Here is a 27,062-nt window from a genome sequence, read left to right on the forward strand (position 1 = left end):
TGGGATCATGACCTGAGCTGAAGGCAGACGCTTAACGACTGAGCCACCCAGGCGCCCCGTTGCATTCATCTTTCTTGACATGTTTATGTTATATTTCTGTATCGTAACTGATGGTGGATATGTAGAGGACAACCTGCTTTGCATATTTTCTCTGTGAATTTGATTTATTTTTATTTTTTTATTTTTTAAAGATTTTATTTAATTATTTGACAGAGAGAGACACAGTGAGAGAGGAAACACAAGCAGGGAGAGTGGGAGAGGGAGAAGCAGGCTTCCCTCAAAGCAGGGAACCCGATGTGGGGCTCGATCCCAGGACCCTGGGATGATGACCTGAGCCAAAGGCAGACGCTTAACGACTGAGCCACCCAGGCGCCCCTTCTCTGTGAATTTTAAAGACCCTGTCACATATTGGGTAGCAGCTTGCTCTGTGGGTGATGTACCTTATGTGGAGCTCCATGTTTATTGTGTGAGGGCCCTGGGACAGTACGGGGGAGCCCACTAGAGGCCTGGTGCCTTACACTTTGGAATTCCCCATGGTGAGGGCTCCAGACAGCTCAGCACGGCAGACAACAGAGACCAGTGTCAGGAGTGCATCAAAGACCCAGTTTCTTCATTAAATTATATTTTAAGGGAGAAAGAAAGAGCTTTTAAGATCTTTTTTTATACATAACTCTCTAGGCCCTAACCGACTTTCCTATGTGACTATTCCTGAAATTTCAATGGGAAAATTGGAGAATGCTTTCATTTTGTTTCTCTCCATTTCAAAATGTTTGCCTTTATGGCTGTTTTATTTCTAGCTTTTCCATATCCATTCCAGAGTGATCCCTACTAGCTTACGCCATTATTCTGTCCACTTCTGTTTTCTCCAGGATCTTGTTTCTGCAATCTGTTTCCCTTATCTTCAGTCTTTCTACTACTCTGTGTTTGTTTGTGTGTGTGTGTCTGTAAATGGAAAGGAACCCTCAAGACTTTCCTACCCCTTCTGCAGTGGCTTTTTTCCCCTCTTTCTCTGCCACACTTTCCAAACAATTGGCTGTCCTCTGACTTCTCAGCCTCTGGCACAAGTCTTACATATTTGATGAATGAATAAAGGAATGATCTCACATTCATCTCATTCACTTTATGCCAGCCTCACACAGCCTTCTTTCTGTTCTCTGAACATGCCAAGCTCATTCCCATAGGGCCTGTGGGCTGCTTGTTTCCTTATCCTGGAACACTTCCTCAGATCTTCCTGGCCAGCTCCTTTCATCATCCCTACATATATACACACACTCACACATACACACGGAAACATAGACACACAGAGATACACAGAGGCACACACACTTCTCGGAGATCACCAGTGATTTCTTTTTCAAATTAAGTGCATTTTTTAAAAAAAGATTTTATTTATTTATTTGACAGATAGAGACATAGCGAGAGAGGGAACACAAGCAGGGGGAGTGGGAGAGGGAGAAGCAGGCTTCCCGCTGAGCAGGGAGCCCGATGCGGGGCTCGATCCCAGGACTGCAGGGCTGGATCTCAAGACCATGGGATCATGATGTGAGCCGAAATCAAGAGTCAGATACTTAACTGACTGAGCCATCCAGGTGCCCCTCAAGTAAAGTTTTTATTGAGGTATAACATACATATAAAACAGTGCACAACAATAAGTGTACAGCATGATAGACTTTCAAAAATTGAATACCCCTATGTAACAAGCACACACCTCAAGAAACACTATTAATATTATATGTCAGTGATACCTCAGTAAAGCTAGAAAAAATGAAATTAAAATTAAAAAAACATTATTAAACCCTACTATCACTGTTCACCTAAAGAATAACCATTATCTTGATTTCTAACACCAAATATTTGTTTTGCCTGTTTGTAAACATCATGTAAATGGAATTATACATTATGTACTATTATGTGTCTTTCTCTCAACATTGTTTGTGAGATTCATCCAAGTTACATGAAGCTATAGTTCTTTAATTCTTTTTTTTTTTTTTAAAGATTTTATTTATTCATTTGACAGAGAGAGAGATAGCGAGAGCAGGAACACAAGCAGAGGGAGTGGGAGAGGGAGAAGCAGGCCTCCCACTGAGCAGGGAGCCCGATGCGAGGCTCGATCCCAGGACCCTGGGATCATGACCTCAGCCGAAGGCAGATGCTTAACGACTGAGCCACCCAGGCACCCTATAGTTCTTTAATTCTTATTGCTGTATAGTACTCCATCATATGAATATATCCAACTTACCCATTCTACTGTTGATGGGCATTTATATTGTTTCCAGTTTTTGTCTATTACAATAGGACTGCTGAACTAGGGCATAACCTTTTCCACTATAGCCTTACTGAGGTGCAAGTTAAATACCATATAATTCACCTATTGGTAAATGTACAGTTTAATTAATTCTTAGTAAATTTATACAATTGTGCAGTAATTACTATAATTCATCACCCCCGAAAGTTCTGTTGTATCTATTTGTAGTCATTTCCTTCTCTTACCTCCAGCCCTAGATTACCACTGATCTTTCTGTCTCTACAGTTTTGAATTTTCTAAAATTTTTTTTTTTTTTTTTAGATTTTGTTTTTAAGTTATCTCCACACCCAACATGGGGATTGAACTTAACAACCCTGAGATCAAGATTCGCAAGCTTTACCAACTGAGCCAGCCAGGCACCCCAATTTTCTAAAATTTTCAATATAAATAGAATGTAGTCTTTGGTGTCTAGCTTCCTTTACTTAACATAATGTTTTTTTTTAAACTTTTTTTAAAAATTAGGCTCCATGCTAGGCATGGAGCCAATGCAGAACTTGAACTCATCACCCTGAGATCAAGACCTGAGCTGAGAGATCAAGAGTCGGACACCCAACCGAATGAGCCACCCAGGTGCCCCCATAATGTTTTATTTTTTTAGATTTATTTATTTTTTTTTAGAGAGGGGGGAGGGGCAGAGAAAGGGGGTGAGAAAGTCTTAAGCAGACTCTGAGCTGAGCACGGAGTCTGACTCAGGGCTTGATCTCACAACTCTGAGATCAGACCTGAGCCAAAACCAAGAGTTGGATACTTAACTGACTGCACCACCCAGGCTCCCCAACATAATGTATTTTTAGGTTCATTCATGTTGATACGTGTATCAGTAGCTTGTTCCTTTTTTATTGCTGAGTAGTATTCCATCGCAGTGATAATGTTGTGTTTGTCCTCTCAAATGTTGATAGACATTTGGACTGTTTACAGTTTTGGGCTATTATGAATAATGCTGTTACAGACATTCATGTACAAGTCTTTTTGTGGACATATGCTTTCATTTTTCTTGGGTAAATACCTAAGAGAAGGATGGCTGGATGAGATGGTAGGTGTATATTTAACATTTTAAGAAACTCAAAAATTTCCAAAATGGCTGTACCATACATAGTACAGTCTTACCAATAATACATGGGGAATCCAGTTTGTTTCCTACAGAGTTCACCATTTTTAGCTGACAAAGCCATAGCTCTCTGCCAAATTATTTACCATATTTTATAGATAAAGAAAGTGAGGCCCAGAGAGACCAAGAATTTGACTTATGTCACATAGCTACTAAGTATCACGGCTGGGATTCTAGCTTTAGTTTTTGTTATGAGGTCAATACTCATTCCATTTACATGAATTCACATGTATGCTCATATTCCCAAGAGATTTTTCACCCTTGCAGAAATAGGTTATTCAGTGTTTTTGGTTCCCAACAGAAAAGCTGTATTTCAGGAAGAGATTTTCTTGATCTTTTAAAAATTCATTCATTTTAGAATAAGCTTGGACACTTCCCTAATACCATTTACAAAAATTAACTCAAAATGGATCAAAGACCTAGATGTAAGGGCTAGTACTAGAAAACTCAGGAAAAAAAACACACACACACACAGGGAAAAAGCTTCACAACAGTAGGTTTTGCAGTGATTTCTTGGATAAGATATCAAAGGCACAGGCACAAAAGAAAACATAGACAAATTGGAGCTCAAGAAAATTAAAAACTGGGCGCCTGGGTGGCTCAGTTGGTTAAGCGACTGCCTTCGGCTCAGGTCATGATCCTGGAGTCCCGGGATCGAGTCCCGCATCGGGCTCCCTGCTCGGCGGGGAGTCTGCTTCTCCCTCTCCCACTCCCCGTTTGTGTTCCCTCTCTCGCTGTGTCTTTCTCTGTCAAATAAATAAATAAAATCTTTAAAAAAAAAAAAATAAAATAAAAAAAAAAAAAAGAAAATTAAAAACTTTTGTGTATTGAAGGACTCAATCAACAGAATAAAAGGCAACCTACAAAATGGGAGAAAATATTTGCAAATCACATTATCTGATAAGGGATTAATATCCAGAATAGAGACCTCTTAAAACTCCATAACAAAAGTAACAACCCAATTCGAATTGGGCAAAGGGCTTGAATAGACATTTCTCCAATCAAGACATACAGATGGCCAATAAGCACATGAAAAGATGCTCAACATCACTAATCATTAAGGAAATGCAAATCAAAACTACAATGAGATACCACCTCATACCCATTAGGAGAGTTATGATTAAAAATTGGAAAATAAATGTTGGTAAGAATGTGGAAAAATTGGAACCCTTGTGCACTGTTGAGGGGGGAATGTAGAATGCAGCTCCTGTGGAAGACAGTATGATGATTCCTCAAAAAATAAAAAATAGAATGACCATATGGTCCAGCAGTTATACTTTTGGGTGTATACCCAAAAGAATGGAAAACAGGGTCTTAAGGTATTATACATGCACGTTCATAGCAGCATTATTCACAATGACCAAAAGGTAGAAGCAACCTAAGTGTCCATGGACAGGAATGGATAAACCAAACATGGTATATACATATAATGCAATATTATTCAGCCTTTAAAAGAAGGAAATTCTGGCACATGCTACAACAAGGATGAACCTTGAGGACATTATGCTGAGTGAAATAAGCCAGTCACAAAAAGATAAATATTATATGACTGTGTGAAGTACCTGGAGTAGTCAGATTTATAGAGACAGAAAGTAGGATGATGGTTGCAGGGAGCTAGGGGGAGCGGGAAATGGGAAATTATTGTTTCATAGGAATAGAGTTTCAGTTTTGCAAGATGAAAAAAAGAGTTTGGGGCATGGATGGTTGCATAGCAGTATGAATATACTTAATACCACTGAACTGTACATTTAAAAATGGTTAAGAGGATAATTTTTTTTATTATGTTCAATTAGGAGATGGTAAAGTTTATATTATGTATATTTTAAAAAATTAATTAAAAATTCATTTATTAACCCATTCATTTTGCTGTGTCCTAGGCACTCTGCTAAGGATGAGAGATGCAATTGTAAACATGACCCCATGCATGCCTGCAAAGAATTTACAGGCTCATGGGACTGCCAGGCAGGTAAACATGGTATAAGCAGAGCTGTGAGACTCTGTCAGAGGGGCACCTAAGTTTCCCATGTGTGTCGGACCCAGCATATGTCTAAGAGATAACAGAAGTGGGCAAAGCAATAAGTGGTACAAGATCTGTGCCTATGGTTCATAATCAGAAAGCTTTCTCCTAGGCAGAGCTGGAAATGGTGAATCTGCTAATACCCAAGAAATTTGGTTCAAGGGCCAGAAAATAATTTGCTAGGAATATTACTGAGGATATTTCTATGTTGTTTAAAACATGTGAGGCTCATCCTTGTCTTTTCTTACTACTATGTCCAAATTGAATCGTTCCAAGGGACTATTGATATTCGTTCATTCAACTATACTATTCCTTCACTCAACTCCCACTTTTACTACCCTTACCTGGGTTTCAACAACAGCCTCATCTTCCTACGACCAGAGGCTGTTCCACAAATTCATTCTCTACAGTGCAGCTAGTCATTCCCTACTTAAAACACTTCAGTGGTGGGGTGGCGGGGCACCTGGGTGGCTCAGTTGGTGAAGTGTCTTCGTTTGGCTTGGGTCATGATCTTGGGGTCCTGGGATCGAGCCCCATGTCGGGCTCTCTGCTCAGCGGGGAGTCTGCTTCTCCCTTTGTCCCGCCCTGCTCCCCGCTCATGCTCCCTCTCTCAAATAAAGACATAAAATCTTAAAAATAAAACACTTCAGTGGCTCCACATTACCCTTAGAATACTCCAGACTCCTTAATGTGGTGTCTTAGTCAGCTCAGGCTGCCATAACAAAGTACCATACACTGGAGGCTTAAACAACTGGGATTTATTTCTCATTGTTCTGGAGGCTGGGAAGTCCAAGATCAAGGTGCTTGCCAATCTGGTTTCCTGGTGAGGTCCCTCTTTCTGACTTGTGGAAGCCTTCTCACTGTGTCTTCACATGGTGGAGAGAGAAAGAGCGCTCTGGTCTCTCTTATTCTTCTTATAAGGACGCTAATCCCATCATGGGGTTCCCACCCTTATGCCCTCATCTAATACATACGAATTTTGGGGGTACACATTCAGTTCATAATATGTAGCTTCTACAGCCTTTCAGGGTCCCTGTTTTCCTCTTCATCCCCATCTCTCTCATTGCTTCCCTTGAGGTCTGCAACCCAGTCCTACTGACAACTGGCAAAACTTGGATGCCCCTTGTTCTTGCCTTGTTTCTGGGCCTTAGCACAAGCCATTTCCTCTCCCTAGAATGACTTTTACCCACCCTCTTTTTGCTTAGATAATTCCTAATTGTCCTTTAGGTGTCTTCCTTCAAGAAACTTCCTGGCCCCCAAACCAAGTCAGGTGTCCCTAATCTGTGTCCCTGCTCTTAGGTGCCTTATGCGGATCTCTAGTGTGGCTTTTATCACTCTGTATGGCTTATTTGTCTTTCCTGCCCCCCCGCCACCCTCCACCTCAATGAACTTGAAGGCAGGATTGGCCTTGTTCATCTCAGCACCTAGTACAATGTGTGGCTTATATGTATGTACAATGAATGTTTTTCTTTGTATAGCACTCAGCAGTTTTCAAAGTGTCCTGGCAGAAATTAACTCATCTATAGAGATATATTTCCTTAACATTCATTCCTTCTGAATAAAATATTCCTTTAAAAAATATTACCTTTACTCACAAGATTTATGTGAAGTCAGTTATCCTTTATGTCTCTAATGTGACTGAGTTGGGGCCAAAACTATGTCATTTTTGCTTGATACACTACGAGAGTTTGAGAAAAAGCAGATTTCCTCTTTCTTTTTTTTGAGAGTGAGTGAGTGTGTGCAGGAAGGGAGAGGGGCAAAGGGGGAGGGAGAGAGAGAGAATCTTAAGCAGACTCCTTGCTGAGCAAGGAGCCTGACACGGGGCTCCGTCTCACAACTCTGAGATCATAATCTGAGCTGAAATCAAGAGTCGGACTCTTAACTGACTGAGCCACCCAGACGCCCCAGAGCAGATTTCCTCTTAATGACTTGATGGAGTAGGTGTCTGTGGGTGTGCTGTGGGGGGATGGGTGCACAGAGCTAAGAAGCCAGCTTCCCTGTGTGGCCTCAGCTGGTGATCTGACTATTTTGCAAGATCTCATCCCTGACTTCCTTGTGGCAGAAATTGGGGGCCAGAACCAGGAAGGGCTTGCATGCTGTGGCTTAGAGGAAGCTGTTTCAGTTCTTAGAATCCCTGAACTTTAGAGCTTTAGGTCATTTGGTTCAACCTCTGCCTTTAAAAAGTGGGGAAAGAGATCTAATATTTTGCCCAGGAAACTGTAGAAGACCTCCCACCAATCTTGTTTTCCTTTCTTCAAAAGCCTGGACTCAGAGGTCACTAAGGTGCTGCTCCCAATCAAAATAGTTCTTAGTAGAATTGATCCTCTCTCTCTTTTGGTATCATCATCCGAATAGTTTGCTCTGGGTAGAGGATGTGTTGATACTGCTATGGAGAGGGCGCCTGGGTGGCTCAGTTGGTTAAGCGGCCGACTCTTGATTTCGGCTCAGGCAGGGTCCTGGGATAGAGCCCTGCATCAGCCTCCTTGCTCAGCAGGGAGTCTGCTTGAGGATTCTCTCTCCCTCTGCCCTTCCCCCTCCCCCTGCTAGTGCTCTTTCTCTGTTCCTAAAGTAAATAAATAAATCTTTAAAAAATATATTGCTATGTAGAAATTCATAGAAGACATAGTTCCTGGCCCTAGGAATTTACAAACTGAGACTGGGAGTTTAAGAATGATTTGCACATGCCAGTCAAGTCAAAAGAAAGAGAACGTTTTAAATATGGGTTTTATTTGAAAGTCAAAGCAGACATTAAATAAAAATAATCTTTATTTTTTTGTTTTTATTTGGACTTTCCGTTTGTGTATGTTGATAATCTCAAATTGTAATTTAAATTTAGGCAAGTGCTGAGAGTGAGTGGACATTTGCTTTTTCCTCAGGGATGCAGAGAGGTCAGAGTGGGGAGGGAGGCATATGACGTTGCTGAGCGCTTCTGCAAGGTGGGGAGTTGTTATTTCCACTTCTGCGCTAGGACACTGAGGTACTAGGATTCCTGGTAAGCTGAGGGGAGGGGACATTTGACCCCAGTTCTGTTATTAGCGTCACATAAGCTGCTAAGAAGCAGAAGAAGACTGACATTCTGGGTCCTCATTATCAGCCTGAAAGAGCTTCAGTGAAGTTCGGAAGGAGGTCGTCTGGTTCAAGCCCACCTTTTACGTACAGATGGAGAAGTCAAAGCCCTAACAGGTGGAGCAACCGGCCTGGGCTGAAGGCAGTGGGAGCATGTGGGACCAAAGGCCCAGCCCTGGCTAACAGGAAACCTGGTGAGAAAGGGACATTCTGCCCAAGAAAGAGAAGGCAAAAAAACCAAACAAACACTGTTCTCATTCCCACACCCTTTACTGAATTATACTAATTTTCCAAAAACCTCTGAGTCCTGCTACTTTAGGCCGCCAGCCTGACATCTACCTCCTTTTCCCCAAGCCTGGCACCCCTCAGGGGCCTCACAGTCCCGCTGGGAAGCAAGGGCTGCGTGGGAGTGGGGCTTCTGTGAGTGCACACCATTCTCTGTCACCCCTGGCCCCCCAGCCCCTGCCTCCTTTGGTCTAAGCTCTAGACAACCTTTCAACCTTTCAAAAACTTCCCTGGCACGTCCTCACTGTCCTGAGAAAATCTTTCCCAAGGCCTTGTCCTTATATTTACACTTGTAAATATCAGAGCTTTTGCTTTTAGAAAGTGCTTTCGTGTCCACCTTGTCACTTGATCCTCATATGATCACTGGTGAGAGAGGAGGGAAACAATTATTACTCCCATCTTACAGGAGAGAAGATGGAGTCTGCCCTCTTGATTCTCCAGTGTCATCAGGGAACAGTTACGAATCTCAGCCTCATGCTGGCCCAGCAGTGTCCCTTTGGCACAGGTTCCAGGTTTTCTTTCTCTGTGTGTCTTTTTTTGGTCTCATATTTTCTAGAATCCCAATGGCTTCTAAGTGGCGGGCACATTACATATACAGCTGATGATCCACGGTTAACCAAAGGCTGCAGTCACAGCTATGTTGCTTTGGCAGCATCCCTCCAACTCCTTAGCTGCTTTCCAAGTGTCATGTGCCACTGCTGTCCCATGCTTGCAGTCTTCCCTGTTTACAATTCATCATTTAATCAGATTTTTTTTTTTAGAGAACAGAGGTTTGCAAACTTTTGTTTTATCCAAATGGATGTTTTGGTTTATTTTCTCTTGCCTAAATATTAGGCATCCAACATATGGGTCCCCCAAATTAATATAATTTAATTTCCATCTTGTCAGTGCAAAACAGATGTGTTCTTAAGACAAAGCACCGAAGACCAGAATCCTTCCTCTGCTTCTATTTCTTGACTCAGTAGCAAGTAAACAGTTCTGTAAACATGTGTGGGTTTGTGCGTGCCTGGACCCACTGGTTCTTGTTCTAGTTAAGTGCCAGGTGGGCTTGCTTTATTCAGAATGGAGATTCCGTAGCATCTGGACTTTCATGAAGGCCCGTTTCAGCTGCTCATAGGTCACGAACATCACCACATTCCAGGTTCCCAAACGCAAAAAGGATGGTGTAAATCTGATGAGAGAAACAACCAAACATCAGGTGGAGTGGACTAAGAATCCCAGATAGATCTCCGGTGCTCCCCCCATTCACAGTGTTAGTGCCAAAGGACCTAGGCTTCTATTAGGCACAAGCAGTCTCTGAGATCTGTTCAGGCTTTTCCTTCTCTGCTGAAGGAATTTAGGCAGAAGCGGGAGTCAGGAAAGGAAAGAAAACACATTTTGAGCCAGGTTCTGTGTTAGGCAGTTAATTCCCACAATTCTATAAGGCAGCTATGATGGTTGCCAGGTTTCTTTTTTAGAAACTCCAGGGGCACCTGGGTGGCTCAGTCAGTTAAGCATTTGATTCTTGGTTTTGGCTCAGGTCTTGATCTCAGGGTCATGGGGTGGAGCCCCGAGTCAGGCTCTGCGCTCAGTGGGGAGTCTGCTTGAGATTTTCTCTCTCTGCCCCTACCCGCCCCCCGCCCCCGCTTGCATGCGTGCTCTCTCTCCCTCAAATATATAAGTAAATCTTAAAAAAAAAAAAAAAAAGGAACTGAAGCCCAGGGTAGTTAAGGAGCTCAGCTAAAACTACCTGACTCCGCCCTGGCTGGGTATTCCTGGAATCATTTACATGCTGAGGGGCCATCCCTGAGGAGACCCTGCCAGGGCATCTAGAAGCTGGCACACCAAGGGGTCAAGACTGGGTGACACCAACTTTAGCTAATCTCCAGAGAGCCTGCCTGTCCTGTGATAGCGCAGCTGGGAGACCGTCCCCACCTCAGCTTCGCAGACTCAGGGAGGAGCCTGGGACCTGGCGCGGCTCCCTCTTCAGCCTTTCTCTCTCTCTGCTAATCCCCTCCTGATCCTCTCCTCTCCTGCCAGACTTGCTTCCATGCCTTTGCCTGTGCTGCTCCTTCTGCCTGGGAATGTCCCCTACTCTCCTCCCTGCGGGGCTGGTTGCTCTTGGCTCTGTAGGACTCGGCTTCGGCCCCATAGCCTCATACCAAGGTCTCTCCAGAGCCCTCAGCCTAGCCTTCCCAGGGAGAATAGCACTGGGGCAAAGAATGTGAACTCTAGAGTCAGACCTGGGTTCAGACCCTAGCTCTGTCATTTTCTAGCTTCAGGTTACTTCTAGGACAGGTTACTTAATCCTTCTAAGCCTCAGAGTCCTCATCTGTAAAATGAGGAGAATAACAGCAGTTACCTCATAGAGCTGTTGTGAAGGAATAAATGAGTTAATGTACAGCATACAGTACAGGGCCCAGTATCCGTAAATGCTCCATAAATGTCACCTGTCTGCTGCTCTTTGAGGAAAGCACAGGGCCTGGCACACATGAGATGCTCAGTAAATGTTTTCCAAGTGAAAGACTAAACTGAGGGCACCTGGATGGTTAAGCGTCTGCCTTCGGCTCAGGTCATGATCCGGGGTCCTGGGATCGAGTCCCGCATCGGGCTCCCTGCTCAGCAGGAAGCCTGCTTTTCCCTCTGCCTCTCTCTCTTATGAATAGATAAATAAAATCTTAAAAAAAAAAAAAAGAAGAAACTGAGACAGGTGGCTACTGCTGATGATTGTAATGATAGAAGCACTTACAGGAAAAGAAGTCTGGCAATTGAAATAGCTTTATGATGTCACTCACAGGGTTGAGAACCTGATTGCCTGTTGGGTCCAATCTAACATTGGGCACCAGAAAACTATCTGCTGAAGGCATCAGTAGTGGGAGGTGTAAGGGCCAAGCCAAGAGCTTGACAGTAGGATGGATAATGACATGTGGGGTGGCATCTGATGATCTGGCTCAGAGCCATGGCTCTGACATTTTAAATATGTGATCTTGGGTAAGTCACTTGACCTTTCTGAGTCTCAGTTTCTTCCTCAGTAAATGTGGAGAATATTGCCCAGTTCAGGCGGTTGTTGAGATAATCTGTGTAAAGTGCTTTGTGTAAGGCCTTGTACTTGGTGACTTAGCAGTCATGGTGATTGTTAATAACCTACATTATTGAGTGCCGGCTTTTGGCTAGGGAGATGAAAGACATATAAGCCACCAGTTCTGGCTTTAAGGAGCTTGTGATGTAGCATGCAGGATAATTTAAACTTACAAATCCTATAACACAAAGTAAGAGGTGGTAAATACCATAAAAATGGTATCAAGGAAGTATTGCTGCAGTTCACAGGGAGAAGGAAACATCTGTACCTGAGAATGTTGGGGAGGAGGTGGCATTTGAACTAGTTCTGAAGCATGTGCATGAGGTGGGAAAGGCATTCCATTAAGAGGGAATGGTAAAAGCAGACACGGAGCAAGAAAATGTGACATGTATTGGGCACTGTGGCCGCCATCAGTGGTGATCCACAGTCTTGACAGTGGGTTGGAGAAAAGTCTCAGGACTACCAACCACCTTTCCCTCCTTCTCCCTTGCCCAATAAGTTTGGGGATAGACAGTACTTTGACCTATGCCTAGACTTCTTTTTCTCAGGTAAGCCTCCCCTGACTCTCCAAATCAGATTTGGTCCACTTTTTTTTTTTTTTTTCAACTTCCATAGTTCTTTATATTTGTCCTTTGTGGCATTTACATCTGTGCTTGTTCACCACGTCCCCAGGTGGACCCACGGCAGGCACGTTACACGTGGAAGGAAGGAGGGAAGGAAACAAGCCCAGGTTCTCTGGCAGGGGGCTGCTGGAGGCGGGAGGGGGAGGCTCACCCCTTATAGAAGGCTGTGGGGCCCTCGTGGGCCACCATCTTCAGCATACAGTCCAGGGGGCTGCGGTATTGCCCTGGGGGCGAGTTCATGTACCGGGTCTTCACCACATCCACCGGGGAGGCCACCAGTGTGGCACAGAAGCCGGCTCCAAAGGCAGAGATGAAGTGGCAGGGGAAGTTGTCTGTAGCAGGGAACGGAGGAGCAAGCATGGAGCTGTGAGATGGCAGTGCGCTGGCTTTCTGTTCCATGTGTGTCATCATTTGTCCTTCACTAAACTGGGAACTCCCTGAGTGTAGAATAATGCTTTCTAGAGCTCTCACAGAACTTGCCAAATAGAACAGGGCTGTCCCACAGTTGGCAGGCTGGGCAGCCCAGCGATCTCATTAGAGGAAAATGAAGTCAGAGAAGGCGACTCTTGCTTCAAGATGCACGGTGGGAAGTGCTGGGCTGGGACCCAGGGCTCGGGCCTCCTTATCCAGGGTTCTTTCCCACTCATCACAATGATGGACTGGGCATTTTTTAAAAGATCTAATTGGCATTCTTAAGTGATTTATGAATTGGGCAGCACCCCACCTAGCAAGTAGAGAGGCACTCCTACTGGGCATCTTTACGGGCACTGCTCCTCTCTCTGCTCCTTCTAACACCCAGTTGCCTCTGAGTGGTGCCCACTCTGTGGAATTCCAGGTTCCCTCCCTGCTGTGGGAGGGCAGCTCCCTGGAGCCCAGGGCCTCACCAGTGAGCAGGTGATAGTCTAGCAGCTTCTCCTTGATGATGTCATAGGTCACCATCTCAGCACAGTTGACGATGGCATTCCTTGTGATGTTGGGCAAAGTTCCTGTGAAGGATGGGGTGGGGGCTGATTAGTGAAAAATAGATGTGGACACCCTGGTTGCAAGGCCACAGGCCCCGGTTTGGGGGCAGAATGCTCCATTCCAGTGGTCTCAGAGGAGCCTGCCTCAGTTGAGCGGATTCCACACTTTCCTCTCTGGGGTTATCTCTTAGATTATCCATGTCCACCTCAGAGACAGAAAACAGAGAGGCCCTCTTATGTTTGTCTGAGCCACATTTTGGAGAATAATCTGCAATATCTATCAAAATTAAAATATGCCTCTGTGAGATCTGGCTAAAGCCAGGCAAGGAAGCCTTTTTTTGGAGGAGGGAGGCAAGGCTCTTGGAGCAGTGACAGACGGTAGCCCTGGGAGCCCCAGGAGAGCTTTAAGACCCAGCCACTGATACACAGATGAGGTCTGGGCTTCGGGAGAGCACAGAGCAAATCAGACTGTGACCCAGGGGTCCTGTCCTTAACCTTCACTGGGTCACTGTTTCTTCTGTAAGGATTTGTATGACCCCTGGTCCACATGGGGGAGAGATTCCAGCATTTGTCAAGGTGGCCTCCGCTTGGACACATAGGGAACCGGAAAGCCTTACTCTTGAGGAAGCCCGCTCCTCATCATATCTCCCTACATCCGACAACTCACAGCTGCCTCCTCCACTGGCCTCTGTTTCTTCTCCATGTCCTATAGTCACTCCTGATAGAACTTTGCTGGGGAAGCCCTACCCTTCCATCTCCACACACCTAGAGCCCACTGAGCCTTGAGGCCCAGCTTGCGCGTCACCTTCCCCCCGGAGCCTGCATGGCCTCTCCTGCCTCTGGCCGTATACCTCTGTGTGAACCTCGCACATCCTACCCTGTGGAATGGCTGCTCCTTGACGTGTCTCATCTCTCTCTGTCTGTGAGAGCCATGAGGGTATGGAAGGTATCTTCTATTCATTTCTGTCTCCCTCATAGCAGCCTGCACATGCTGAAGCGTTGACACATTGAACTGAATTTGGGGCAGGTCAATGTGATAGTTTTGGTTGGGATGTTCTTACAGAATCACTGGAATATACCATGCTGGGAGTTCCCTCCTTGCTCGGTTCTCTGCCCTAGCTCAAGGGTAAGGCATGCTTTGCCCACGGCCCTCTGAGCCTGGAGTCCGGACCTACCTTTCCAAAGGCCCCTGACCCCTTCCTCCCTGGCAATGGTCCTGTAGGCATCCATTGTCCCACTGTATTTCCTGTTGCTCCTGGCCCGAGGGGGTATGCTGGCCTGAAACCGGATCTTCACCACATCCGTGGGCTGGGCGCACGATACCGCCATGGCCCCTGTGGTGCAGCCTGCCAAAATCCGGGTAGTGATGCTCGAGTCTGGAGAGAAGGAGAGAAGAGTGGGTCAATGTTCTGCCACCCAGCACTTCTCTGGGCTGGATGCTGTTCTCTGTGGAGCTGCCCTTGCCTGATGCCTGCCTCCTCTCCTAGGCTCAAGGTCCTGACAGCGGCTCAGTCTCCTCATGAGTGTCTATTACCCGCCTCCTACGCCCCAGCTCTTTCTCTGAGTCTGTACTGCCCTCATGTCTGACCCACTAGCCTAGAGTCTGCCTCTGCCTATCCCCTCGGTGTCCACAGGATACCAGGCACTCACGGTCCGCTCCTTTGGGGGTGTAGAACTGCTTGACAGAGTCATAGAGGCCGATGCGGATGGAGGCAAAGCTCATCTGGCGCTGCAGGCCGGCGACCAGCCCGTTGTAGGGGCTGCGGGGGCCCTCGGTGCGCACCATGGTCAGGATGGTGCCCAGCACGCCGCGGTACTGGGGTCTCTGGGCTGCCTGGGTCGCCTGGTTCTCCCCCTGGATCTGAGGGACATCCCAGCAGAGGTGTGAGGAGCTGGGAGGAGGGGAGAGGCGGCTGTGTGCAGAAGGAGCTGTCCAGGGCTGGTTCTCGAGCACGAGCAGGATTATAGCCATCACATCCCAGTAAAAACAACTGAGGTTTGTGCATCAGCGTATTGCTCATAAGCTGTCACACATGGTGTGGTGCTCAGCCCTCAGAGCAAATGGAGGGCAGATTGTTTTTCCCACAACAAGTGGTCAGTGGTTTGCCCAAGGTCACACAGTTACTTACTTTTACTTCACACTCCATGGTTTACAAAGTAGGGTGAGGCCATGAAGGGCCCAAGGAGCTAAGATTTTTTTTTTTGTCTTGGATGATGGTGAGGCAGGGTTGTAAGCAGTGGGGTGAATGGCCTGCTCAGGGTTCTGTGTAAGGAGAGCAGACCGGCACACACAAGAGGTGCTGGCGTGGAGAACTCAGTCCCTCCTTTGATCTGAACAATGACCCTTGCCAAAAAGCACCTACCTGCAGGCGGACCTTGGCTGTGTCCAGTGGAAAGGTGAGGAGATCAGCAAAACAGGCTGCTGTGCCTGCCCCCAGGAATTTCACAGCTGTGGTGGGAGGTACCTCTGAAGGCTTTAGTCCAACCATGGTCCCAGAAGGTTCTGCCTGGTCCCTCCAGGGCCCAGCAGAGGTCCAAGGAGAGAGGCTGCTTTGCAGTCCTGAGCTTTAGTGCAGGGAGGAGGCTGCAGGAGACAGGCCAGAGGAGGCAGATGGAACTTGGGCCATCCGGACTGTCCCCAGGCTCCTTTCAGCACCGGGAGAAGCTTTAGTAAGAGAAAAGCCTGGGCATTGCTATGCTTAGCTGTGTAGATTTGGCTTATAAGAACAGGTCACTTTCCCAGCCCTTATCTCTTGTGATCCTTACCCTCCCCCCTCCTCTCTCCACTGACCAGGTGGATCTTCATCCTTTAGAGGAGGAAACTGAAGCTCAGGCAGGGATCAGACCTCATTCTGATTCCACCCTACGACCCTGTTCTCTTTCTCCTGCATCAGGCTGCTCCCTGGGAAGGACCTGCTCCCTGAAGTGTATGGAGAGCCTACCAAGTCTCTCCACTTCAGGTCCTTCTTTCCCAGATCAGCAATATAAATGTGCCTCATGACTCACCTAAACTGTTAGTTATCTTGGATGAAAGCTTGGTTTTTCTTTTTTTTTTTTTTTTCAAGGTTGCCTGAATATACTCTTATTCTACTTAAAACGAAATCCGTCCCAGGCTGTGATTCCTCCCTGTCACTAGAGATTGTTCATCTGTGACTGGAGGCGTTTCCTCCCAACACTGTGGGATTCCTGGGGCTGATGTTCTGCTTTGGAGGAGGGAGGGAGTGGTTCCACGCTCCTCTGCTGCTCTGCCCGCCCCCCCCCAGCTCCTAGGGAGATGGGGCTACAGAGCGACAGCTGCTAATGTTGGGGGCAGTGGCAGCTGCTCTGCCTGGCTCAGCACATGCCCTTTCCCCCTCACACCCCGGAGGGCATCCCTTCTCAGCTGAAGAGATCGGGCTTCTCAGAGGAGGATCGGCGTTGGGTCAAGAGAATGTGTCCCCTCTCCCCGTGTGCACTTGTAGCTGCACCCGTCCTACTGCTGGCTGAGCAGGGTAGGTTCACATCCCAAGGTCCTGGTTTAGCTGTGGTTACGTTGGGAAGTTGGCACGCCTGTCACGGGCAGCCCGGCATTCTTATAACCTGAACTTCTGGGCATCTGGCTTTTGGCACTGATGCCATTTCTTAGCAGGTCACACCCCCTGGCACCCAACGCACACATACCCCTCATGTGCTGGGATCCTGGACTCTTCAGAACAAAGTCCAGAGTCCTTGCCATGGTTGGTGGACTCATAAGACCCACCTCATGCTAGGTTCTGTGCTTGGCATTCCTGGAAATCTGGGGATGAGCAAATAGTCTGTGCGACTTGCCCACAAGAACTCTCAAGGAGTCTTGTGGGGGCATCAGACACATCCACATAAGATGGGTTGGACCAATGTCAGAGGGGAGGAAAGCCCCAAGAAGGGACTCAAAGGAGGGGGAGACCCCCTCTTTTGTTTGTGAGGTGAAATAAGAACCATTTCATGGTGGAGGGTGGGAGGAGGGTCACATAACTTAGGCTTTGAAAAATGGGCAGGATTTCGGCCGCTGAAGGAGGAAGGGTGTTCCAGATGCAGGGAAGGGCATGAGCTTGTGTGAGAGTCCAGGGCATGGATTCAGGTAGGAGGAGAAAATGACCACCTGGCTCTGAGGCCCTCCCAGCAGAGTTTTTGCACACAATCCCACTGAATTCTCCCAACTTTCCTGAGAGGTAGCTGCTCCTTCCCCTACTTTTGGATGAGCAAACCAGGACTTGGGGACATTAGCTTGCTGAGTGTTACCAGCCACTAGTGTCCGTGCCTGGCTCACTCTGCTGTACTAGGCTCGAAACAGCCTTGGAAAGAAGGCAGGGAAGCTTTGAATCCATTTTACAGATGAGAAAAAGAGGCTTAAGATGGAGAGAGACTGATCGAAAGGCACAGAACCTCAACTAAATTCTCCTGGCAGTGAGGCCCCTTCACCATTCGGCTCAGGACCCCAGTAGGTATGGTAGTATGCATTTCCAGACCTTGTCTTTTTTATTGAGGGCATTCAAAGCCCTTTGCAGTTAATGAATTATATGCCAGCCCATCTAGAGAATTAAGTGCTAAGCATACAGAACAACAGCGTGGTGAGGAAAGCTGGGTGGGCATCACTGCCCAGCTTGGCAGATGAAGAAAATGGCCAGAGAGGCTGAGACCTGCGTGTGCCACACAGTCGGGCCTTGGGCTCCCTCTGCAGTGTTCCTTCCACAGCCTGTCTTCCTGCTTTTCTATACTGCCTCCCTGAGGGTCCAAGAAGGATCTAGCTCCTAGGGGTGGTGGTGTGGACGCACTGGTGCCCATGGACCTGAGCCTGGTGGAGGGGACAGACTGCAGCATGCTAGGGGAACACAGTCCTCCACTTGCCTCCTTCCCATTTCCCTTTGCCTACAGAAGACCAGCAGCTGCCAGGAGGGCTCAGTTCCCAGCAAGGAGGCGCTCTCTGGGGCTGGAATGCAAGCGTAGGTGTATGCGCAAGCAGCTGCCTCTCTTGTTCCAGGCCCTGGCATTTCCCTAGCCTTTCCCCTTCTCTGACGGGAGCTGGACTGCTCAGAGCCCCGGGGTCAGGAATCTGAGTGTCTGACTCTCAGAGCTAGGGAGGCCCTTGGGGGTCGTGTTCTCTAGTGTCTCTTACTGGTTGTAGGGGTGTCCTTTCTTCAAAGCCTTTGGTAGCCACTCAGATTCTAATAGAAGGATCCTACAAGTTAGGTATTTTTACTCCACTTGCACAGTTACAAACTGAGGCCCAGACAGGTGAAATGACCTGTCAGAGTTCACCCAGTGAGCAGAAGTGGGATTCCCACCAGGGCTATGTGACTCCAAGGCATTCTCGGGTCTTAGCCCCCTGCGTGCAGAGTGTTTGTGATGTACCTGGGCCCACAGGGAACACTTCATGAGTTTTGTCTCAGGGCCTGGGTCTCCCTGGGGAAGCCTGTTTCCCCCCTGGCCGGGGGGTTGGGTGGGAGGACTGGGGGAGGCTGAACGGTCAAGAAACTCCTTCGCCCCAGCCTCTGTTGATTAGCTCATTAACCGCAGTTGTTCCCCCCCTAGATAGGGAGCCCCTAAGGCAGGGACAGGGTCTACTGATCGTGCTTCTCTGTGTAGCCTGGTACAGGGATGGCCCAGGGCTAGAGGAGCCCAGGGAGGACCAGTTGACCAAGGAACCCCACTTGCTGAAGTGGAGAAATGGGAAATGAAATCAGAGAAGGCCTTCACAGTGTTCTTTGGTGGAGGGTCTGGAATGCCAGGGCTGTACTGAATCTAGCAGAGAATGGGGAGTGGGTGGTGGTTCTCAGGTCGAGGAATGACACCATCAGACCAGCGTTCAGAGTATGCTGGTGCAAATGTCAAGACTGGACTGGAAGGTGAGAGGCCAGTGAGGAGGCTGTTGGAATGGTGCAGCCAGAGGTGTTGGAGCCTGAACTCAGGCAAGAGCAGCGGCCGTGGGTGAAGCTGGAACCTATTCCAGATGCAGTTCTGAGCCGCTCCTGGGAGGCAGAATGGATGGGCGGGGACTCCTTGGGGGAGAGGGGGCTCTAGAACGTTCATTAGTCAAGCTGTGGTGGAGAGGGAGGCCACAATGCTACACTCAGGCGGGGGCTGCCCTGAGGCCACTGCTTCCCGCCTTCCTTCCTTCCCGCTTGACTCCAGCCTCCTGAATTGATACTTGAGGAAATCTAGCAGCCCGCAGAACTTTGCCGGTGGCGAAGGGGAAGTTGAGAGCAGAACTCTTCTCTCTGTAGCTCCGTTGGGCCCTTGAGGGATGGCACGTTCCAGCTACCTGGCCACAGTAGTAGTGCCCCATTACGTCTGCTCGGTGCTTCTTGCCTGAGGCACGGTGGTGGCGGCCCCTATAGGTGTGGACGAATTCAGTCCCTTTATGAGGCCATACGGTAGTTGTCACAGGGATTCCCACTTCATAACCAAGGGACCTCAGGCTGTGAAGGCTTCAGCTAGTCATAAGACGGAAGGGATGGGGCTGGGATGGGAGCCCAGCTCGGTCTGACACCGCGCGTGTGCCGCCGTCCAGAGCCTCACACCTCAGGGAGAGCTCAGGATCCCTGGAGCTGCTTGTTTACAGAGTGGATTCTCAGAGGCCGTCAGTGCCAGAGATCGATTCGGGTCTGGGCTGGCGCTGGGGAAGCTCTTCTCCATGGTAACGCGGAAGCAGGGATCGGAGGACCCCATTCTGAGATGCCCTGCCCGATCTCGCCTTCCTGGCAAAGCCTCCACAGCATGTCCCCGCTGAGGAAGCAACCTGAGTAGAGTTCTGTGGGCTCGTAAACCTCCCTGTATGTGAGGCCAGAGGTGCCTCTAACTCAGGAAAGGGGTCCCCAGGACCCTCATGGGGGAAGGGCTTAAACCTCTGGAGGCATTCTGGAGATTCTGTGCCAGACTAAGGAGAAAGCCACTTCTTATCTATGGAGATTTGCAAAATCACAGCAGAGGCAGCCAGCAGAGAAAGGGGACAGTGAGTTGTGGGTGACACGGGTGTTGGGGTCGAGCCTCAGCCCAGCCACGGTGCCCCCTCATCAGGGTTGCAGTTACCCCCTCTTGACTCGGTGGGGGAGGAACGCAATCTCCCAGCTCTGTAGTGATCCCAGGCTAGTGATCCCGGTCAGCTCCTGGCTGCTCTCTGTAAGCTGCCGTGAAGGGCAGAACATGGAGGGGGAAGGGGGTGGTGGAGAATGGGGTCTTACCTGTGAGTCCAGCCAGGGTAGGGGAAGCACAGGGCCGCCTTAAGGCTCCTTAGGGCTCCATCCCAGGAGGTGGCAGCAGTGATCTAGTTGCCCCCTCGCCATTCACTGTTGTCTCTGCTGCCTCTGGCTTGGCACCTATCTTTATATGCTCCAGCTGACCTGAAACCTTACCCTACAGAAGCTTAGTTGACAGCCCGATCACCTGACAAGAGGCGGCTGGCTGGTGAGTGGCAAGGAGGTGAGGGGAAAGGTCGGAGTTCCAGATCTGGTTTAGTTCCTCTGACTTGGGTTCTTTAAAATAGCCCCTTCCAGCTGCTGAAAGAGCTACCTTAGGTAATAAGGGCACATGGGGGAAAGGGGTTGGACCAGTCACCTTTGGGAATTCAAAGGTCAAGGCCACACACACGATAGGCCGGGCAGGGCTCTCCTAACATTAACAATGATAGTAACAGTCATTTCTTGGTGCCTACTGTGTGCCAGGTACTTTATATATATTACTTCTGTTTTTCACAACCCTATGAGGTAAGTACTATTAAGATTCTGTTGTTTACTTATTTATATATATATTTTAAAGATTTTTTTTACTTATTTGAGAGAGAGAGAGCGCATGAGCAGGGGTTAGGGGCAGAGGCAGAAGGAGAAGCAGACTCCCCACTGAGCAGGGACTGAAATCATGACGTGAGCCAAACGCAGATGCTTAGCTGACTGAGCCACCCAGGTGCCCAGGATTCTGTTTTTTTTTAAATAACAGCTTTACTGAGATATAATTCACATACCATACAATCCACCTATTTAATGGATATAATTCAATGGTTTTTAGTGTTCAGTTATGCAACCATCATCACAATTTTAGAATATTTTCACCACTCCCCACTTGGCCCCCCAAAATCCCTGTGTACATCAGTAGTCACTTTCCTTCTTCCCTTCCACTCAGCCCCAAGCCATCACTAATCTACTTTCTGTCTCTATAGACTTCTTTTTTTAAAGATTTTATTTAATTATTTGAGAGAGAGTGAGAGCGAGCAAGAGTGGGGGAGGGGCAGAGGGAGAAGCAGACTCCCCCACTGAGCAAGGAGCCCGACCTGGGGCTCGAGCCCAGGGCTCCGGGATTATGACCTGAGGCGAAGGCAGATGCTTAACCAACTGAGCCACCCAGACACCCCTATCTCTATAGATTTCTGAGCCTTTCATATAAATTAAATCATGTGGTATGTGACTGGCTTTTTTCAGTTAGCATGGTACTTTCTAGATGCATCCATGTTACAGCATGTATCAGTACCTCATTCTTTTTTTATTGCTGAGCATCCTAATGTTTGCAATGCTTCCTTTACAGAGGAGAAAACGATGTCGGGGAGGGACAAGGACTTACCCAGGTCATATTGCTAGTATATGGCAGGGCCCAACCTCCAGCCCTTAAATTGTAATCTCTTATTCTGGGGCCTATCGGCTGTGACCATTACCGTCTCAGACAGGACACTTGGAGGCTTCAGCACGGGCACTGCTGAAGGGAGCCAAAGGCAGCTGGGAGAGGTGTGTGGGGCACAGCGGGGAGAGGCCCTAGCAGCTGCTACTACTCGGGGCTCCGTCAGCAGGCGCTGAGGGGAAGGGTGGGCCACATCTGAACCTGGGACCCGGGTGACCTAGGAAAGAGGAGGGGAGGGGGACCGGAGAAGGGAGGGAGAGGGAGTGGGAAGGGAATTAACTGGGCAGGCAGAGGAGTAGGCAGAAGCCATTTCTGGACTTGGGCACAGAGCCATGGCCGCAGGGCAAGTGGTCACAAGTCCAGACACTCAAGTGCACAGCCAGGGCTGTCTGTCCTCTTCCTGGACCAGGCCCTGCCCTAACATCAGTAGCACAGGCAGTTGTGTTGGTGTTTCTAAGGGAAGGGGCTGCTAGGACCGCTGACGTTGGGCTCAGGAAGTAGGCTGTGGCCTCCAGCTGGAAATGCTGGCCGGAGGGTGGTGGGTGAATCGCAGTGGGTACAGGGGGAGGGATAAACAGCAGGAGCTCAAACAAGGAGGCCATGGGCCCTGGAGTACCCAGAGGGAGGACTCAGCTTACATTGGCCTGGGAGGCTTCTTGGGGGCAGGGCCAGATGTGTCTGCTTTGGCTCCCTGTCCCCAGAACCCACCAGGCACTAGAAATTCCAAGGTTGGCTGCAAGGGGCTGGGATCTGCCAGCGTCCAGGGATCAGAAACACCCATTTCAGGTCTCTGCAGAGGCGGTGCCTGAAAGGAGGTGAGGGAGATGGTGGCTGGTTGTCAAAAGCGCACCTCCTGCCCTTAAGCCAGGCTGCATGGCTTGTGAGGCATTTCACCTCTGAGCTGTCACCGGGAAAGAGATCCAACTTCCAGGGGGAAGATACTGGTAAGTAACACACTCTTTTTCAGTGTAGGTGATGATTTACAGACCCTTGGGGTGCCCTTGTGTTAGGTAGCACCTCGTGAGCCTGGGTAGGACCAGTCTGTGTCCTCCTGAGGCCTTATCCTAACTTGACCCAATCAGGTTATTTACAGAAGCTGGAGCAGGACTTGGAAGGAATATTCTTCACCTGAGGCTTAACCCCTCAGGCCTGGGCCCCTGCCTGCCCCTCTGTAGGTTCCATGTGGCCTTAAGGGGGGTGGGGCCCCCTGCCTTGAAAGCTCCGAGAGGAAGGCGAGAGGAAGGCGCTGGGGAGGGGGCGAGCTGGCAGGCTGGTGGCCGGCAGGGGCGGAGGTGAACAAGAAAGGGCAACGGCCTGGTCGGAGGGCACTGCACCGATGCGGGGGGCACTCTGTCCCCCCTGGGGGTTCGCGCAGTAGCCTCTCCGGTCAGGCACGTCCTGCCTGTCTGAGTTGTTGGCGTGCTCGCCTATCTGCTGCCAGGGGAGTGGGGGAGGAGTGGGAGGAGCTGACATTTCCTCAGCTTCCAGTAAGTGCCAAGTGTGGGCGAAGCACTTTCACAAATGTCACCCCGGTTCTCCTCGCAACAAGGCCCTGCAGCGCTATCCCCTCCCTTTTACAGATGAGGCAACGGAAGCTCAGACAGAGGGACAGTCAGGCCGGAGGGGGCCTATCAGGGAAGTGGCAGCGTCAGACCTGTCTCTTCCCTGTCCCCAGCAGCATGTGGCCCTGAGTGCCCTCCTGGTTCTTTCTCTGGGCTCATCCTTTGACTTAACTTTTCTAGGAAGCCCGCCCTGGTTGCTCCAGCCCACATGACCTTTCTCCATGAATTTCCTGAATTCAGAGCACCCACTGGCTACTCCCTGTGTGCAGAAGCCTTGTGACCTCTCTGGAAATGCGTGTGGTGGTTCATTTCCTAGCTTCATAAACAGAGGCAAATAACCTTGGTGAGTTTCAGCTTAACTATGAAATGGGTATCATGACCTGTAGGTTACAGAGTTGTTATGAGGACTAAGCAAAATGACCTGTGCTTGGGGAGGAAAGCGGGGACTCCATGTTAGTTCTCCTCCAACCTTCTCTCCCAGCCACTCTGCACATCTTTGCTCTTTTCTTATCTTCCCCACAGGCCCTCTCTACAGTAGCTGCTCAGATGTTTGGAGTCTGATAGTCTTAAGCCAGAGCGATCTATCCTAGAGAGATCAGGGATTCTGAGCAGACCTGTTCCAGGAGACCCCCCCACTTTGCTGATGGATTTGAGGCACAAGCAAAGGAAAAACTGGGTGTTATCCCAATCTGGACCAGTCTGATCTCTCACCATGAAGTCTCATGGTGACCCTGGCCCCCAGTTCCAAGTGAGCTTAAGGGACTGTATGGTTTTCAAGCTTTCCTTTGGCTGTTAGAGCACAAATGGATTCCTAACACCCCAGGCCAGTGGCCAGCCCCGGAAACACCGTGTACAGAATACCAGTACCAATATGATTTTATTCAAACACAGGCAGGAACAATGACCTTCAGAGCTGGGTAAAAACAGTAAGTTAAAAGCATGGTTAGGATCTCAGATAATCAGATAAAAAGTCTGAAGGAGGTGATTTTCGCCCTCCTTTTCTATTGATTAATTCAACACAACATACAAATCATTTATATCTATAAAATACCCTTATCCCTAAGCAAATCAATTGGAGGTGGCCCTAGGTTTCCTCCACTATGCACAACACACACAATCTCCACCCCCTCCTCTACCTCACCCAAACTTTAAGGCAAAAATGGCCCGTGATATTCAGGCAGAAGGTGGGCTCATGTCAGCAGAAGGCTATCAAGGACACTGGAAGGAGTTTCTCAGCCGAGAGATGCCTGCTTGGGTCCCTTGGTCAAAAGATGGGTGGTTCCACTTGGGTACTGGAATCCATTTTGTTTAGAAGGAAGAAGTTGAAATCCTAGCAGGTGGAATTTGGACTGCTTTGGGACGTTCCTCCAGGCTGCGCTGGATGGGTCTCAAGGCACCCATGGACTAGGCTGGTGGTGGTTTCAGGGCTCTCACGGCCTTGAAGGAAGCAGACCTTGTGCCTCATGCAAGCTGGACAAGGCCAAAGGAGGGTGGGCAGGTGGATCCTTCCCTTTGTCTTTCAGTCTGTATTAGTCTTTCTGGGAGTATTGGGAAGAAAATATCCGTGCAATCCTGCGAGTTTCTTCCTCAGGCAAGTTGGAAGGCAGCGAGTTAGGTCTGGGACGACAAGGCCTTCTGGACAAGGCTCTGCTGGAGACCTCACTCTTGTCCTGAAGAGGAAGAAGTCAGCTAGGTTAGCACTGAGGATATGGCCCCTCCAAGAAATGACTTTGGTTCCTCTCATATTTTGGTCCTCTGGCCAATATTGATATAGAGCTGACTGGTTTACAAAGCACTTTAGGTACCTGATCTTGTTTAACCCTCATGTCAACCCCATCGGTGGGTGCATTGTTCCTATGTCATGGAGAGGAGAGTAGAGATCAGGTTTAAATAAACTCAAGGTCCCACAGCTTGGAGTGGCAGAGCCAAGATGTGAACCTTAGCTTAGACTCTGTCTATGCTTCTGAAAGAGGAGTCCCCCTCCAGGACAGGTTTAAAGCCGCCTCATCCCTTCTCTTGCTGCATGAATATAGATAAGTCGTTTGTCCTCTGAGTTGTAGCTGTTCCACATGCGACCCTGGGAATATATCCAACTGCCAGGGAGAAGATGTTGGTGAATAATACACTCTCAGTATGGCCCCTGGGAGTTCCGAGAGCTGGCAGGTGACATGAACCACATCCCCGCCGCCCTCCTACCAAATCTTTCCCTGCCTCAGGCTGACAGGGTATCACTAATTCCCCTTTAAGGTCCTAGTGTACATTTGGGTGATGACATGGTGGTCTTCTGGACTCCTCTATGATTCACTCTTTTGCTCATTCAACTGCTCCCCACCCCACTTTATTTTTTGTACCAGGTTCCTCCCCTGAAGGAGCTCAAAGTTATACAGGCAGCCGGCTGACAGCAAGAGGCAGTGCTGAAAGGAGATGGGAGTCGCCACCACAGGTGAACTTGGCTGACCTCAATAGCATGCAGCCTGCCCTATGGATGGGTATCTCTTCTCTGTCCCCAAATCCATGAGCTGAGATCTTCACAAGCTGTTGGCGGCATAGGCAGCTCACTGTACCACTCCCCAGGCACCGAGAATCAGCTTGGTCGAGACCCCAGAGATTGAAACTATCTCCTTGACCCTTGCAGTTCTGCTACTGGGAAACTGAGGCCCAGCTAGAGTTGCTTCTGGGGTCAGTAACATTTAGTAATCCTTTCTTTCCTTCACTTAACCTTATGCCTACTGTGAGGAGACAGAAATGAACAGAACCCAGTTCTTTTTTTTCTTTTTAATATTGTATTTATTTATTTGAGAGAGAGCATGAGCAGGGGGAGGGGCAGAGGAGAGGGAGAAGCAGACTTCCCACTGAGCAGGGAGCCCGACACGGGGGCTCGATCCTAGGACCCTGAGATCATGACCTGAGCCGAAGGCAGACGCTTAACTGACTGAGCCACCCAGGTGCCCTCAGAACCCAGTTCTTGACTTCCATAGCTCAGAGAGGACAGAGTGATCTACTAAAAAAATTAGAATAGCAGCCAGAATGTGATAAGGGGAGTGGAAGCCAGGCAATCTTTTTTTTTTTTTTTAAGTTTTATTTATTTATTCATGAGAGTCAGAGAGAGAGGCAGAGGGAGAAGCAGGCTCCCGGCCTAGCAGGGAGACCGATGTGGCACTTGATCCCAGGACCCTGGGATCATGACCTGAGCTGAAGAGAGACGCTTAACCATCTGAGCCACCCGGGCGCCCTGGAAGCCAGGCAATCTTGAGGATTACCTGCCAATCTGGAGTTCTAAATGCTAAAGGAGTGCATAGAACCTGAGCAAACTCTCAGCACTGATAGCCCACAGTTAGGGTTGCCTGAGAACCAAGAACAAAGTGGTGCTAGTAGAGATGAGAAGATACAGCTCCATGTCTTCTAGGCAGGCCTAGGCTAAAAGGCAAAAAAAGGAAACCTACCCTTTGCTCATGAT

General features: G+C 48.6%; 2 protein-coding genes across 5 annotated transcripts in view; both read right to left on the bottom strand.

The window, feature by feature from the left end:
- Nucleotides 1–8,562: 8,562 nt before the first annotated feature.
- Nucleotides 8,563–20,891, bottom strand: UCP3 (uncoupling protein 3). 3 transcript variants are annotated; one of them, XM_021704610.1, is made up of 7 exons: nt 20,621–20,891; nt 15,788–16,008; nt 15,075–15,285; nt 14,600–14,800; nt 13,347–13,448; nt 12,614–12,794; nt 8,563–9,952 (listed from the first exon to the last, which is right to left on the bottom strand). In XM_021704610.1, exons 2-7 carry the CDS (start codon nt 15,911–15,913, stop codon nt 9,835–9,837), a joined length of 939 nt encoding a protein of 312 aa, XP_021560285.1. In that variant the 5' UTR covers nt 15,914–16,008; nt 20,621–20,891; the 3' UTR covers nt 8,563–9,834. The 3 variants fall into 3 exon arrangements, with proteins under 3 accessions (XP_021560285.1, XP_044775110.1, XP_044775108.1); XM_044919175.1 differs by lacking the exons at nt 14,600–14,800; nt 20,621–20,891 and having other exon boundaries at nt 15,788–15,951; XM_044919173.1 differs by lacking the exons at nt 13,347–13,448; nt 20,621–20,891 and having other exon boundaries at nt 15,788–15,951.
- A 3,728-nt stretch (nt 20,892–24,619) lies between these two features.
- Nucleotides 24,620–27,062, bottom strand: part of C2CD3 (C2 domain containing 3 centriole elongation regulator) — a 142,991-nt gene continuing 140,548 nt past the window's right edge. The window contains exon 33 of one of the 2 annotated variants that reach the window (XM_044919337.1): nt 24,620–25,275. In XM_044919337.1, coding sequence (XP_044775272.1) covers nt 25,135–25,275 — 141 coding nt within the window. In that variant the 3' untranslated portion in view covers nt 24,620–25,134. The remainder of the gene's footprint in view (nt 25,276–27,062) is intronic. The other variant, XM_021704643.2, reaches the window with a different exon arrangement.

The sequence above is a fragment of the Neomonachus schauinslandi genome, chromosome 11 (assembly GCF_002201575.2).
Source record: "Neomonachus schauinslandi chromosome 11, ASM220157v2, whole genome shotgun sequence".
Taxonomy (NCBI): domain Eukaryota; kingdom Metazoa; phylum Chordata; class Mammalia; order Carnivora; family Phocidae; genus Neomonachus; species Neomonachus schauinslandi.

Excerpts from the sequence above, each read along its gene's own strand:
- UCP3 (XM_021704610.1), bottom strand. The coding sequence starts at position 15,913 with ATGGTTGGACTAAAGCCTTCAGAGGTACCTCCCACCACAGCTGTGAAA. Across the intron at positions 14,801-15,074 it reads CACCCCCAAAGGAGCGGACC|ACTCGAGCATCACTACCCGG; the intron begins GTGAGTGCCTGG and ends CCTTCTCTCCAG. Across the intron at positions 12,795-13,346 it reads AGACTATCACCTGCTCACTG|ACAACTTCCCCTGCCACTTC; the intron begins GTGAGGCCCTGG and ends TCCCTGCTACAG.